This window comes from Lotus japonicus, chromosome 5, assembly GCF_012489685.1.
Source record: "Lotus japonicus ecotype B-129 chromosome 5, LjGifu_v1.2".
In the NCBI taxonomy this organism is placed as follows: domain Eukaryota; kingdom Viridiplantae; phylum Streptophyta; class Magnoliopsida; order Fabales; family Fabaceae; genus Lotus; species Lotus japonicus.
In genome coordinates, this window is record NC_080045.1 from 8707158 (window position 1) to 8720781 (window position 13624).

Genomic DNA, 13624 nt, shown 5'->3' on the forward strand with positions numbered 1-13624 from the left:
AATTATTTTTTAAGTGAAAAGCATTGATTATATTTGTAAACAAACATAGACAACTTTTGCTTTTAAAAAAATCACTTTAAATTAAAATAGTTTTTTATTCAAACGTAAAATTACTTTTTTTAAGCAGAAACAAACAAGCCCTAATTTTGATATTTTTTTTTTAAATTGGATTATCAACTAACTTTTGGCGCTGTCTAATGTTTGATGAGCAATATGATAAAATTAATATATGGTTGGCTGAATTAACTTACCCTTTCAACTCTTGTCTCTTCATGCTATATAATGCATATCCTATGATCCTTTCATAGTTTCATTATAACAATCATAGTAATCCTCATAACCATAATTTTGTTGTTATTGTTCTTTTGGGTTTGATTGATTGACACCATGATGATTCGATTTCCGTTCCTGGTGGTTCTTGTGTTGGTCATTTCTACTGTCAGGTACAGAATGGCCAAAGCAGAATCGAATGATGTGTATACCCTGGAGTCTGTGAGGGAGGATCTGGTTAAGCAAGAAGATACCATTGTTTTTGGTCTCATTGACAGGGCTAGGTTCCCCATGAATTATCACACCTATGATGAAAACTACTGGAAAATCCCGGGTTTTTGTGGCTCATTGGTCGAATGTGTTGTTCAAAACACTGAGGCCATTCAAGCTATGGTGACTAACTGCTACTTTTACCTTGTCTCTTCTTAGCTTCTCTATTTTCATAGCTTGTTTTGATTTGTGTTGCCAAGTCATGCCATTTTAATTGTGTGGTGTTTGCTTGGTCATGGTGGTTTTGATTGCGGTTGCGCGGTGTTCAAAAGCACACATTGACTAGAGATATGACTAAGTAATTCAGTAGAGCGATCCTCACCCCTGAACTAGCTTTTGGGGTAGGGTTATGCCTAATTCGAATTCCAAGACGTCATTAGAACCTATCTAGATTGGCTTATTGGGCCGCCCATAAATGGATTACTCGCAAATGTCAAGAATCCTACAAATTTCATGCTCTAGATGGGGCATTATGTGTGATCGTAATTGCTGTCATGAGCAGTTGCAGGAACTCGAAAAAACTTAATATTGCAGCTGCAATTGCGATTGCGTACTGCAACTTAAAACCATGTCTGCTACTTCAATGTGAGGGGCAGCACATCTGTCTTATTTTAAATGAATTTGGCTGATTGTTAAGATTAAAGGTCTAAAATCGATATAAAAAGGGTGGATGTTATCAGATATGCTGATTGGTAATTTATCTAACAATCTAGCTTCATAAATTTGGGAGTTATGTTACATGTTGGGAAGATTGGATTTTTTTTTTAAGGAAAGTTTGAGGTGGGGAAAAAGTTGATATTCTAATCCCATTGCAAAAATCATAATTTGTTCTGACTCTTGGCCTCTTGGGTGTTGAAAATGAGGGGTAACTTTTATAAGGTAAAACACATATATTAATGAGATGGAACTTTTGCAAGGTTTAGTTCATAATTTTCTGCTTCTGTTATTACTTACTGATCAAGTTTCTTCACCTGGGGATAAATGCCTTCATGCAATCAAAAGTGTATTATATCTCTGCTATTCACAATGAGTGGTTCTTATCTGCTACCTATCGAGTTATTAGATTTGAGAAAATGTTAAACAAAAATAATATGGTATATTACAGGCTGGAAGGTACCAAAACCCTGAAGAAAATGCCTTCTTCCCAGAACATTTACCATCACCAATTGTGCCATCTTACCCCTTCACACAGGTAACTCACCGAAACTCAATTACGGTTTTCCAATTTCCATAGTTCAAATGAACTTAGAACAAAGAGTGATTAGTTCTGAAGTTGATTCTTCTTTAGATTTTGCATCCTGGAGCTGCTTCCATTAACATAAACAAGTCGATTTGGAAAAATTACTTTGATGAGTTGCTTCCAATATTGGTTGCGTCCGGTGATGATGGCAACTATGCACAAACTGCAGCTAGCGATCTTTCATTATTGCAGGTAATGTTGTCTCTGATGATGACTTTAGGTAGACAAATGTTTAAAACCAACAACCAGTTTAATTTTTGTCAATATATTTTGGTGCAACTCATGGGATAATTTTCAAGAGTGGCCTAGATGCTCTACACTAGTTTTGATTCTGATTTCTGACAGTTCATTCTGTAAAATATCTGCAGGCAATCTCTAGAAGGATTCATTATGGAAAGTTTGTAGCTGAGGCGAAATTCAGGGAATCTCCTCAAGACTATGAGCCTTTAATTCGTGCTAAGGTAAATATTTGTGCAGATTGCTGAGTGTTAGCAAATTTAGCTCCATAGTAAACATATATATTTTTAATATGACACAATTCATTTGGGATACATTATCATCAAGATGATATAACATAATTTAATGGTTAGGTTACTGCTTCTCGCCTTCTAAAAAAAGTTGTTAAGCGGTGTATGTTTTTATTGAGAAGTTTCGCATTGACTAGAGATAGAGATATGGTCAAATAAGACTTTATAAAGGATAGATAAATCCTCACCTTTGAGCTAGCTTTTGGGGTAAATTAAGGCATAGTCCGAAGTCTAAGATGGTATAAAAGTCTTTCATAGATCCATTTACTTGGACGAATCATAAATGGGTCACTTGCAGATGTCCAATCCTGTAAACTTAACTCCAGATGTCTAGCACCACATTGACTATAAAGGTTAGAGAAATCCTCACATTTGGTCTAGCTTTTCGGGTAGAGTTAGACTGGATCTAAGTTATTTTCCAAACTTATACCTGATGTCCAATCTTAAACGTTTTTAGTCAAGTGGGGTTCACAGTTATAATGGTACCCTATTGGTTTTTGCAGGACACAGAAGGGTTGATGAAATTATTGACATTTGAGAGTGTTCAAGAGATGGTGATAAAGAGAGTTGAAAAGAAGGCCATGGTGTTTGGGCAGGAGGTAGGCCTAAACAGTGATGATGAAAAGGAAGTAAAACGCAAGTTTGATCCATCAGTGGCTTCTAGCTTGTATCAGAAATGGATTATACCTCTCACCAAGGAGGTTGAGGTTGAGTACCTCTTGCGCCGTCTAGATTGAGACTGTCTCAATGCAATTAGGAAAAATAAAAGGAACATGATGTTATGCTCAAATGCATAAGCTCTTACATGATCCTTCATTGCCAATTATTTCTTAGAACAAATACAAGAACTCAAGGGCCGTTATTGTAGTTTCTTAGGAAGAAATACAAGAACTCAACGTCCTTTTTTTCTAAGGTTACATTTGTCTTTGCCAATTTTGGTAAATAACCATTTATATTTTTAAAAAATCACTTATGTATATTTTAATGTGCTTGTTTGTGTTTTTTGAAAAAAAAAAAAGTAGAAAATGGCTTATTTTCAGTTATTTTGAGAAGTTTCTAAAAAATCAATTATAATTGGGGAAAGAAATTCAATCTTGTTTTCATGGTACACCACTTTGAATTCAAATTTACAATTTTATGCTTAAATAATTCAAACATGTAGCAAAGTGGTTTTTTATGTCCTTTAATGAAATTTTATATGCAAAAAAAATACACTTTTATGGTTTTATACTCAAACAATTTAAAAATATTTTTTAAAGTGAAAAGCACCGATTATATTTGTAGATAAACATAAACAACTTTTGCTTTTTAAAAAATCACTTAAAATTAAATTAAATTTTTATTCAAATGTATAATTACTTTTTTAAAGCAGAAACAAACCAGCCCTAATTTTGATGATTTTTTTTATAATTGGATTATCAACTAACTTTAAACTATTTATCTAGATTGACCAAAAAAACAACTATTTATCTAGAACATGGAGGAGAAATGGAGAATGATGACTTGAACATCAATAGTCATGCAAACGCGTTGCCCCTTTTCCTTTTAATTTTGGCGCTAATCATTTTGTGCATATGCCTTCCATGATGCTATGAGTCAATCCGTACTTTTGTGTATCATTTGATGTTCATTTCTCTCTATATTTTTCATAGTCAGCGCTGAGATTTGATCAACATAATTGATCCATAATGAGGAGATGAAGATCTAACCAATCCTTATCATGAGTCCCACGACTAATTGTCCCTAATTGAAGGGGATATGCATTGTTTGTTTCAAGAGATAAAACAAGAAGACAAAAAGTGAGTTAAGAGAATATGGGTAGAAAAGAAAATTATAGAAATCCTTTACTCTCGCTCCCTCCTTCATTACAAGACCATCTAGAGACATACACTACTAAATATATGACCTCATACTAAGTTTAAAAAATATTTATTGTCGTTTTCCATATATACTACTTGTATTTATTATACCTTTCAACTTCTCATTTTAGATTGACTTTAACAAATTCAAACTCTAACTTTCAATGACATTTTGCGGCTAAAAGTCCTAAGGTGCACCAACTAACCATTGCTTACTTTCCGACTATTATACCATAATTGTATTTATTATACTTTTAAAATTCCCTTTTTAGATTGACTTTCACAAAGACAACATCGGTTTTACAATGTCACAAATCACAATTTAGCAAATTGAATTGTTGTATTTTAGAGACTTTCTAATAGCTCAATTATATCAATAAAGGCTCGGCTAAAGCCTCAAGTCGCACTACTTTGAAAAAATAAGTTTAAGCAAAATCCACATTATCATAACGAACATGTGTTTATTTTTTCTATAAACATTAAATATTTCAACGCCTATTAAAAATTAATTCTTAATACTTACTAAGAGAAATAGGCACAAAATTTTAACACAACAGCGCCTAGTGAAATCTTAATTTTCACAAAAGGATCCTGATCCAAGACTGGAACAGTTGACACTTGACAGCAGAAGCTTGGTCTAATGCAAGGTGTATCTCCTAACTGCGTCAACGCCTCTTTATTCAGAATAAACACTCATATTATAATTTTACTTGCTTAAGGCTATCAAAGCCATTCATTTTAAAAATGCAGTTATTTGGAAGAACAACTTCATACATTACTTCATACATTACTTCTTACATAAAATGTGCTACATACATATAACTTTATCCTCTTAGTGACCTCTGGTACTCAAAAACAAATTAAAAGTGTCATATCATTTGATCATTATAGATAAGAGTTTCATTTTGATGTGTTGTTTGTGTAAAACATTTTTATACTGACATCCAATCATTTCATGCAACATTAACTTAAACAAGTTTAAAACGAAGACTAGTGCTAGAGGATGTGTGCTCTAATATTGCCCAATCAAGTTTAAAGCAGGCAATGCAATCCTTTATACCAAATATCAAGGGACCTAATTTGCTAGTTGACAAAAAAAAAGTAGAACTATTATTGATGATAACAAACTTGAGAGATGGCTAAGGGGAGTGAGCAAATTGGATCATCTACATTTTCGTGAAAACCTGGGAAAAATTGAACCAATTTTCCCCAGCAAAAATGAAAGTGCAACTTCTACATTCTTTTGCTAATACAACAATGATGAGTGAGAAACTATGTTTGATGAAGTTGGAAACCAAATTAGAGCTTATTTGGCTTACCCCACGCTAGTGACAAGCGTTGATGAGAGGCGTGCCAGTTTCACATGTAAGGTTCTCGCAATGCTGTTGGCAACACTAGTTCAGACTCCACTTCGCTAAATGGATAGAAATGGTGTTCAACCATGTCCTCTGATACATCTTTTAAACTAGGTGGGTCCCACTGCAGATTTGGAAATGCATGCTTCAGATAAGTCTCAAGAAGAATACATAAATACATAGATTCTTGGACAAAATATGTACCTTAGGTGTAAAATCTTTATCAACCATTCGTGCACGAACACCCTACATGAACAAAGTCAGGTGAAATCATAAAAACAAATTTGAAGTTTTCATGTAAAAGATACAAAGAAAATTTATTACCTCAAAGAAATCTGAGGAGACATGCTTGGAAGTTCCACGAAGAGATATGCGATACTCACGTACAAGACATTGATCAAGAGTTTCAAATCTACCTTCACGTATCTGAATTCAGGAGCAGAGGTTAAAGAAGACAAAGGCATCTTGAATTGGAAAAAATAAAAAGCGAGCAAGATGCAACTCACCGATCGTAAAATAACTTTCAAACTCAATGGGGAGGCTTCTTTCATTCTCCTAAGAACTGTCAAACACCATTGGTCATATGTTTCAGCTGCCTCCTTCTCCTGACAGAATATCATTTTGATGAAAAGGCAAACTATCAAAAACTCGTGGATATTCATGGAAAACAATAATGACACTTGTTATTTGCTCCTTCTAACAAAGTCTGAAATGTTTAGTTCACTGTCCATTTTTTCTGTTGATATTCTTTTAGGCATTGTGCACCAGGTTCCTTGTAAGAAATGCCTAGTTTCAGTTTAGGGGGAGATGTGGGGGAGGACGGCGAAGACAGAGGCATAAGGTAGCTTTTCACCACATAATCTCATAATTGTATTAGATTGTGGATAAGATATCATATAAAAGGAAATGTTTTTCATTTACTAAAACCCAAACCCGAAATGTTTGATCCACTACAAATTCTTCGGTATTCTCCTGTTCTACAGACTCAACATCTCTAATACTAAAACTCAACTGTTGGAGACTGATACATATCTAAAAACCTGATGTCCCCAGTTTGGATGACGTATTAAGGTGATTTCAGGTGAGCTGCAGACAAGTTATGGCATTTGGTAGAAGCTCCCAAAAAATTTAACACTTAATATAATTTTGCATAAAGCTCGTCACAAAAAATGCCACTTACAAAAAATTTGTGTTTTCAACAAAAAAGAAAAAACATGAATATACCAGGTTGGCTGAAGCTATTCAATAAATTACTCATGATCTCATATTTGTAGTTCATTGTGGGTAAAGATATGTTAATCTTTTACTCAATTCCTTTCAGATTCGTCAAAGAGCATGCAGAAAAGATTTAATACAGTGCTTACCAAAGCTTCAATAATTTCCTCCACTGTATCGTGGCTGAAACATCTATCAATAGTATCAGTCCTGAGTAAAAAATAGAACATAACACTCATAAGCAGAAAGCGATGCAATCAAACCAACGTATGAAACCAAATGAGCAGGGTTCTATTTTCAGAGAGAAAAATGTACAATGAACAATGTTTAGAACTCTGCATGCAAACTCAACTTAAGCTAGTAGGATTTGGCAATTTACAAGTAATGGCATCCCAATTGTCAATAAAGGGAGTTATTTTAGTGGTGATGAGCTCCTCCTCTTTATTCCTTTGATTTTTGTCAGAGCAACAGCTCTTTATAATCCAAAGAAATGTGAGGAAGGTTAAAGGGGGAAAATTCTTAAATTTCTTCTAAGCAATTAGCATATGGCAGTAAATAGTTATCCATCTGTGAGCACATCTTGAAGTATGAGGTGATAAATTTAATATCTGTCCCAAATGTAACAAAGACTTAAGCCCACAAAGCTGTTCAGGTATATTTCATAAGTAAAAATTTATAAGATAACTTCATGTCGCCAGAACAAATAATTAAAATAATCCAAAACAAAATTTTATAGGAATTTCGTTTCATTGTATATATTTTAAGAAGAAACATACATAACCACTAACCAGTGTTCATTCACAGTTTCACACTGTGGCATTTTATTTTACCTTTTGAATTTTTGTTGTTTCAGTCTATCAGAACAGCAAATTACAAATAACATTTTGCTGAGTTACTGGACGTGTAAGTCCAAACCTTATCTATAATGAGAACATAACAAGAAAATAAATTTAAACAATCAAAGTCATAGACTGAAAAGATATAATGCCAAGTTAACATTACTTGTGAAGGACACTGCTTCCGTCTGGATAAACAAGGTCCCCATATTGCGCAAGGGATGCCTCCACCACAGATGGATCATCTGTGATCAGTTTACCTAGGCGCTCTTCAAGCAAAGGAAGCCTCTGTAAGAAGAAGCCAAATTATGTAAGCATAGACAAACTAGGCAACATAGACTGAACAAAGGAGCACAAAATCAAAGATAAAAACATACTGCATTTAGTGAATAATGAGTAGCAAGGCGGCAGGCAATCATTTCCACACCATTAAGCTTATCTCCTGTAAGGGCCAAGTATTCCCCTGCATAGCATAATATAAACTGTATAAGCTTGCGTGAATCAATTTCTGGTTTACGATGGAAACTAATAGTACAAGTGTGCATAAAATATTTAAATCATAAATCTCTACATTGCTTTTGGCAGTAAATGACTGTACAAATATTCAGCAGAAACCTTTCTTGTTGAGGAGCAAAGGCCAATATGCTAAACAGTCATGCAGACGATTTGATCACTAAGTGTAAGACAACCTTAAAGGCACATCAGAGATGGCTAGAATTTTAATCAAATGTCTATAGATCACTTAAGATGGGAGGAAAGTTAATGTTTAATTGGCATTTCACACGAAGAGGAGACTGTCAAAATTAAGAGGACGTTTGAGTGGAAATTAAGATAGGTATATGGCTAAATACTCTCCTTATAATGTCTTGGGTAACCCTTCTGCCTACAGCTTATTAGAGATGTTAGAGAGAGAAAGAAAGGAGTCGAGTAGATTTTGAGTGAATTATTCTATTACTCAACTGAATTGTAATACATGACTATCTGACCTTATATAGAAGGTCCAGCTATACTAACTACTCAACAGTAGAAACTAACTAACTAACTCTTAAGTAACTTGTCTATCAAGATACTTCAGTTACAACAAGTCAACAGTCAACAGTTTGAATTATTATGCTACAACACAGCTAGCTTTTGATGTTGGGTTACACCCAATCCATTATTGATTCATATATAGTATCAGAGCACTTCATATTCGGCTAATTGCATCGCTTCGTAAATATCACACTCAAAACATCCAACCATGGGTGTTCGAGGGGGTGTTAAGATCTCAAATTAGCTGGGTATATGGCCAATATACCCCTCACAATAACTCAGACAATCCTTTCCACCAAACATAACTCTTGGGGTTGAGTTAGGTTAGACCATTTCCAATTCTAATAGAAATTTTGAAGTGAATTTTATGCAAGAAATTGCTGTGTCGGCAAGTTTGTTTCCATCACTTCTAGGCTATAGCATGATCAGGAATTACATTCCTACAGGATTGTTTTCAAATCAGCTTTACAGTTAATCATCATGAAATTTGAAATGGGATTTGTTGGCCGCCTGCTATATGTACAAAATATTTTCAGCTGACAATATTCTAATGGATTTACATGGCAGTTCATAAGAAAGGTGTAGCTAAGCGTTCATTTCTTTGCAAGCAGCGTTCATGTTCTGAGAGTTAAAAATTTGAGAGGCTTGTTATTGTTAATCAGCACCATACATGCAAATATGGAATATCTGATTATCTTTTTAATACCAATATCACCAATGGTGGATGCGATTTATGGATGCAATCCATAAAGCCGCTATAGAAATATGGCGGATAGCATGGTGGATTATGGGAGAAGCATGACTGACATAATATAAGGATGATTAGTACTGTGTAGTTGAACAAGATTCATGGGAATTAGTTTCTTATTTCGATGGTAATCTTCTAGTAACAACATATATATCCTTGTCTACCGTTGGAGCATGAAGGCTGCAAAGTTTAGCACAAGGAGAGGCTGGAAGGATTGGAAGTTTCAATCACATTTCCTTTTTGGGCTCATTTGGACAAAATGACTTGGAAACTTTCAAGGAATAGAAAGTTTAACAGCGGCTTTCAAAGAAAGAATTTGGGTTCTTTAAGACTAAATGAAAATTTTCATCAAAATGTCTTCAGAATTTTCTCTCTACAAATAGTGCTTTTTAAGCTTTTGGGTAGTAACCTTATTAAGGATTAGTGCATGATTTCTGCGCCAAGTATTTCTATAAAATGTTCACGAGTATCAGAAGTGTTACTCAATTGCAGGAGGCGGCACTCAAAGAGCATAAAAGTTTCACATTACCTAAGTAGCCAGGTAAACGAGATAAAAAATAAGAAGCTCCAGCATCAGGATGGAAGCCTATTTGAGCCTCTGGATGAGAAAAACTCTGCAATGTTTAAACAGAGAAAGGTTTATTTTCCAAAATTTACTGTGCTAGTGTCAACTTGAAGTGAGCAATAAATCCAATGACCATCTAAAGAAATTACATACAGTTTTATCAGTTACAACACTGAACATCCCTGTTAGAGAAATTCCAGATCCACATCCCATTGTCATTCCATCCAGAATAGCAACCTGCAAAAATGCCCACAAAATCTTCTGAGGTTCTAGAAAGCTTTCAAGGTGAATAAAAGGTATCAAATAAAAGAGCAATCCATTAGAACTCATTATATAGCTATGGCATCCTAAACAACGCTGTCAATTCAGCATATGCACATAAACAGAAGCAAGTATAATAAGTAAGCTTACAAGCCCAATCATCTAGCTAGACGCTTTAAAAGTGAAATACTGCACAAATGGGTTACAATATTTCAAATTTCATCTTGTTTTTAAACTAATACCAATTTATTTAAGAAAATTTCATCTCAGATTCTTATTACTATCTTCTTTTAATTTTCCCGCTTTTTATGGATTTCATGCGACACATATCTTGCTATAGATGCTCAAATTTTCCTATGGAGGTGCAGATACTGAAAATTCTATGTTGTTACTTGTTAGGTGGATACAGATCCCTTGACAAAGTTTATTCCGTTATTCAATATAACAGTAACATTAGGAAAATTCTTGAGTAGAGAAGGTGAAACATTGTGATTGTGCTCTGGAACCATATCCAGTGATTATCAGATTAAAAGTCAGTTTCAATTAGTCTAGCCTGCACACACAGTACACGCTACATGAGAGAAAGAATATCACATCAGTTTTATTTAAAAGGCAAGAAACATGATGATAGACCACTTTCCAAAGTGGGTGGAGAATATAAATCTTGTTGGAGGTGGCATTATTTGTCAGATTAGACAACGGCTTTTAACAAAGGCACATCACTGAACTGGCAGAGTATACCAAAATGTAAGTGAAGGACAGGACCACAGGCATTTCCTTATCCAGCCCAGCTATGGTATACAGAACAGAAGCTGATTCATCTGCAACTTTTATTATGCATTTTGTACAACCAATGAACCAATCCAGATTAAGATAGTACTTGTCATGGGTAACACTTGCATATACACCTCAGGGGAAAGGCATGGGAAGGTATCCACAATTCATAAACTAAACAATTTTGGAGGCACAGTTGACTATAACACGGACATAAAAAATACTATCTTATAAAGATTAACTCCTTAATCTGAATCAGAAATCACTGTTAGTCAGATATCAAATCTTAAACAAACAAGAGTAATACATGTATTTACTTGGCTTCACCAATTAACTTCAAATTGTGTCGCTGGACAGTGGAGAACATAAGCTCAGAAAAACTTTCTTTAGAAATGAATGTTCTCTCCAATTCAAAGTACAGAAAAACTCAAACAAAACTCTTTGCAATGATCTAATACTTACATGTGGTTTAAGATATGTCCCTTGAAGATATACAAACGAATATAATGTTTTGAAAAACTGTTCAGCTGCTTCAGCATTCCCTGCTCAAAATTAACATAAAAAAAGTTAACACACACTAACCTATAAAACATCTGAAGCTGTAAAGCATCAGAATTCAACTAGTAAGGATGTAAAATCTGCCTATGACAACAAATTGTATATTGGTTAAACTTGATTTCGTTAAATTGATTTTGGTTAAAAGTCAGTTTGATGTGAAGTGGTTTACGTTTAAAAACCTTTATCTTGAAAGTCATTTTGCGGTAAACTTTGGTTTAAAAATCTCAAACCATACTCTAAAGCCTCATTTTATCACTTCCACTCAAATGCAAGTTTGAAAATAAAATCAAGTTCAACTCTAAGAAACCAAACAAAAAAAAATTATGATATCATGTTTGCCAAAGCTAGAAAATGTGAAGGACCTCACATTGAACCCAAAAAAAACTAGAAATAGTAAAAAAAATAATTAGGAAACTGAACTAAAATCTAATTACATATCACGGTCCTAAGTCCTAAGATAGACTAACTTAATCTGCTACCCAATGTTGTCAAAATCACAAGTGTACCTAGGATCAGGAAGGGGTGCAAGATTGTAAACCATAGAATTGCAAATCGGAACGTAAGATTCTACTAACGGTGATTAGATAGAGAAACTTATTTGCGTGAAGTTGTTATATCTACACTAAAAAGATTGAAAGTAAAAAATATGAAATTTTGTTCGTTAATAAGTAATAACTAATAACATATTTAAATGCAGCTCACCTTCATTGAGCGAATTATACAGCCTAACAACATCTCCACCGGAACAGAAAGCTCTGCCATTACCCTTCAAAATTCGAGAGAGCAACTCACACTCAAAACAATGACCAATATCTATGAACAAAATTAAAAACATAAAACAACAATGTACTTAAATCCTACACATTATGAACAACAGCAACAATAATAATGATAATATCATTAAGTTCCTAGCTCAGTGACAAGAAACAACGATACCTTCATCAAAACAAAGCCAATGTCAGAGTTTTCTTCCCAAGAGTCATACAACCTCTTTAACCGAGCAACCTAAGAAATCGAAACGACTTAGCGAGTGAACTCAAAACGCGACGCAATGAACAAAAGCAAGAACCAGAACCCCATACCATTGAAGTAGTGAGCGCGTTCAGAGAAGATGGCCGGTTGAGAATAGCTGCACGAGATTTCGCTCTTCCTTCAACTAAAATCTAAAATCAAACAGCGAAATCGTAAATTAGAGAGAGAAAAAAAATTGAAATTACGAAGAAAAATGCCAGAATCATAGAAATTTGACCTGTTCCTGGGAATCATCTCCATCATCATCTCGTTGTGCGAAATTTGGTTGAGCAGAGAAGGTTCGAGGGTGAGAGCAGAGTGTGCGAAATGAGAACTTGTTTTGTGGAAGCAGAGATTTGAATCTCTGCATTGTTGATTCTCTTTGTGGTTTCTGGTGTTCTCAGCTTTTGGTTTGCACACAAGGTGTTTGATGAATGGAGTGTGCTGCAAAATGAAGCTCAAGCTTTGTTGTGTGTGTGAGTTGTTGAGTGAGTGTCGCGCGAGTTGAGTGAGTTGAGAACCAACTTGGGCCCATAAGGGTTTTGAAGGCCCAAGTTCATCAAGCTTAGAGAACATATTATGACTCGACCAGAAAAAAAAATGAAAAAGACATATTAGGTGAGAAATTTTTTATTTGTAAGAGACAAAAAATTTAAGTACATGGAGAGTTGCTCATCAAGCTTACAACAATAATGATTCATAGACCACTAAATAGTGTAGACATCTTGGGACACATTTTTTCCTCTCTACTTTCTTCCAGTCACATCACACCATATATCATACCTATCACTTATCTCTCATATCTTCCTATGTCTCTCTAGTGGTCTACACTCTTTGGGGGGTACATCAATCTTATTCAGGTTACAATGTTTGGGTTGTCATATGTTTCCATCATCGTTTGAGTATGCTTTCTTCGAGTTGTTTGCCCACCATTCCTTCAGCATCAAAATTCAATTTTTGAACGTTCGCTAAAATGAAGGGGTTGAACCTTCTTCTGAATATATCTAAGCCATGGCTCTAGCTCAAATTCGGCTAAATTGATCGGTGGCGTTGTCATCAAAGATGTATGCAATGGTGTGCCATGTTATATTGCGTCGTACACC

General features: G+C 34.6%; 2 protein-coding genes across 2 annotated transcripts; one reads left to right on the forward strand and one right to left on the reverse strand.

Moving 5' to 3' along the window:
• The first annotated feature begins 215 nt into the window (after nt 1-215).
• On the forward strand, nt 216-3286 carry LOC130716596 (chorismate mutase 2-like). Its single transcript, XM_057566569.1, has 5 exons — nt 216-663; nt 1646-1732; nt 1829-1972; nt 2149-2241; nt 2811-3286. Exons 1-5 carry the CDS (start codon nt 388-390, stop codon nt 3042-3044), a joined length of 834 nt encoding a protein of 277 aa, XP_057422552.1. The 5' UTR covers nt 216-387; the 3' UTR covers nt 3045-3286.
• Nucleotides 3287-5157: 1871 nt separating this feature from the next.
• Nucleotides 5158-13015, reverse strand: LOC130720379 (3-hydroxyisobutyryl-CoA hydrolase-like protein 2, mitochondrial). The gene is made up of 14 exons (XM_057571010.1): nt 12760-13015; nt 12593-12673; nt 12447-12515; nt 12213-12276; nt 11415-11494; nt 10071-10154; nt 9882-9966; nt 7950-8035; nt 7739-7860; nt 6886-6946; nt 6028-6126; nt 5846-5947; nt 5726-5767; nt 5158-5645 (listed from the first exon to the last, which is right to left on the reverse strand). Exons 1-14 carry the CDS (start codon nt 12889-12891, stop codon nt 5526-5528), a joined length of 1227 nt encoding a protein of 408 aa, XP_057426993.1. The 5' UTR covers nt 12892-13015; the 3' UTR covers nt 5158-5525.
• Between the last annotated feature and the right edge of the window lie 609 nt (nt 13016-13624).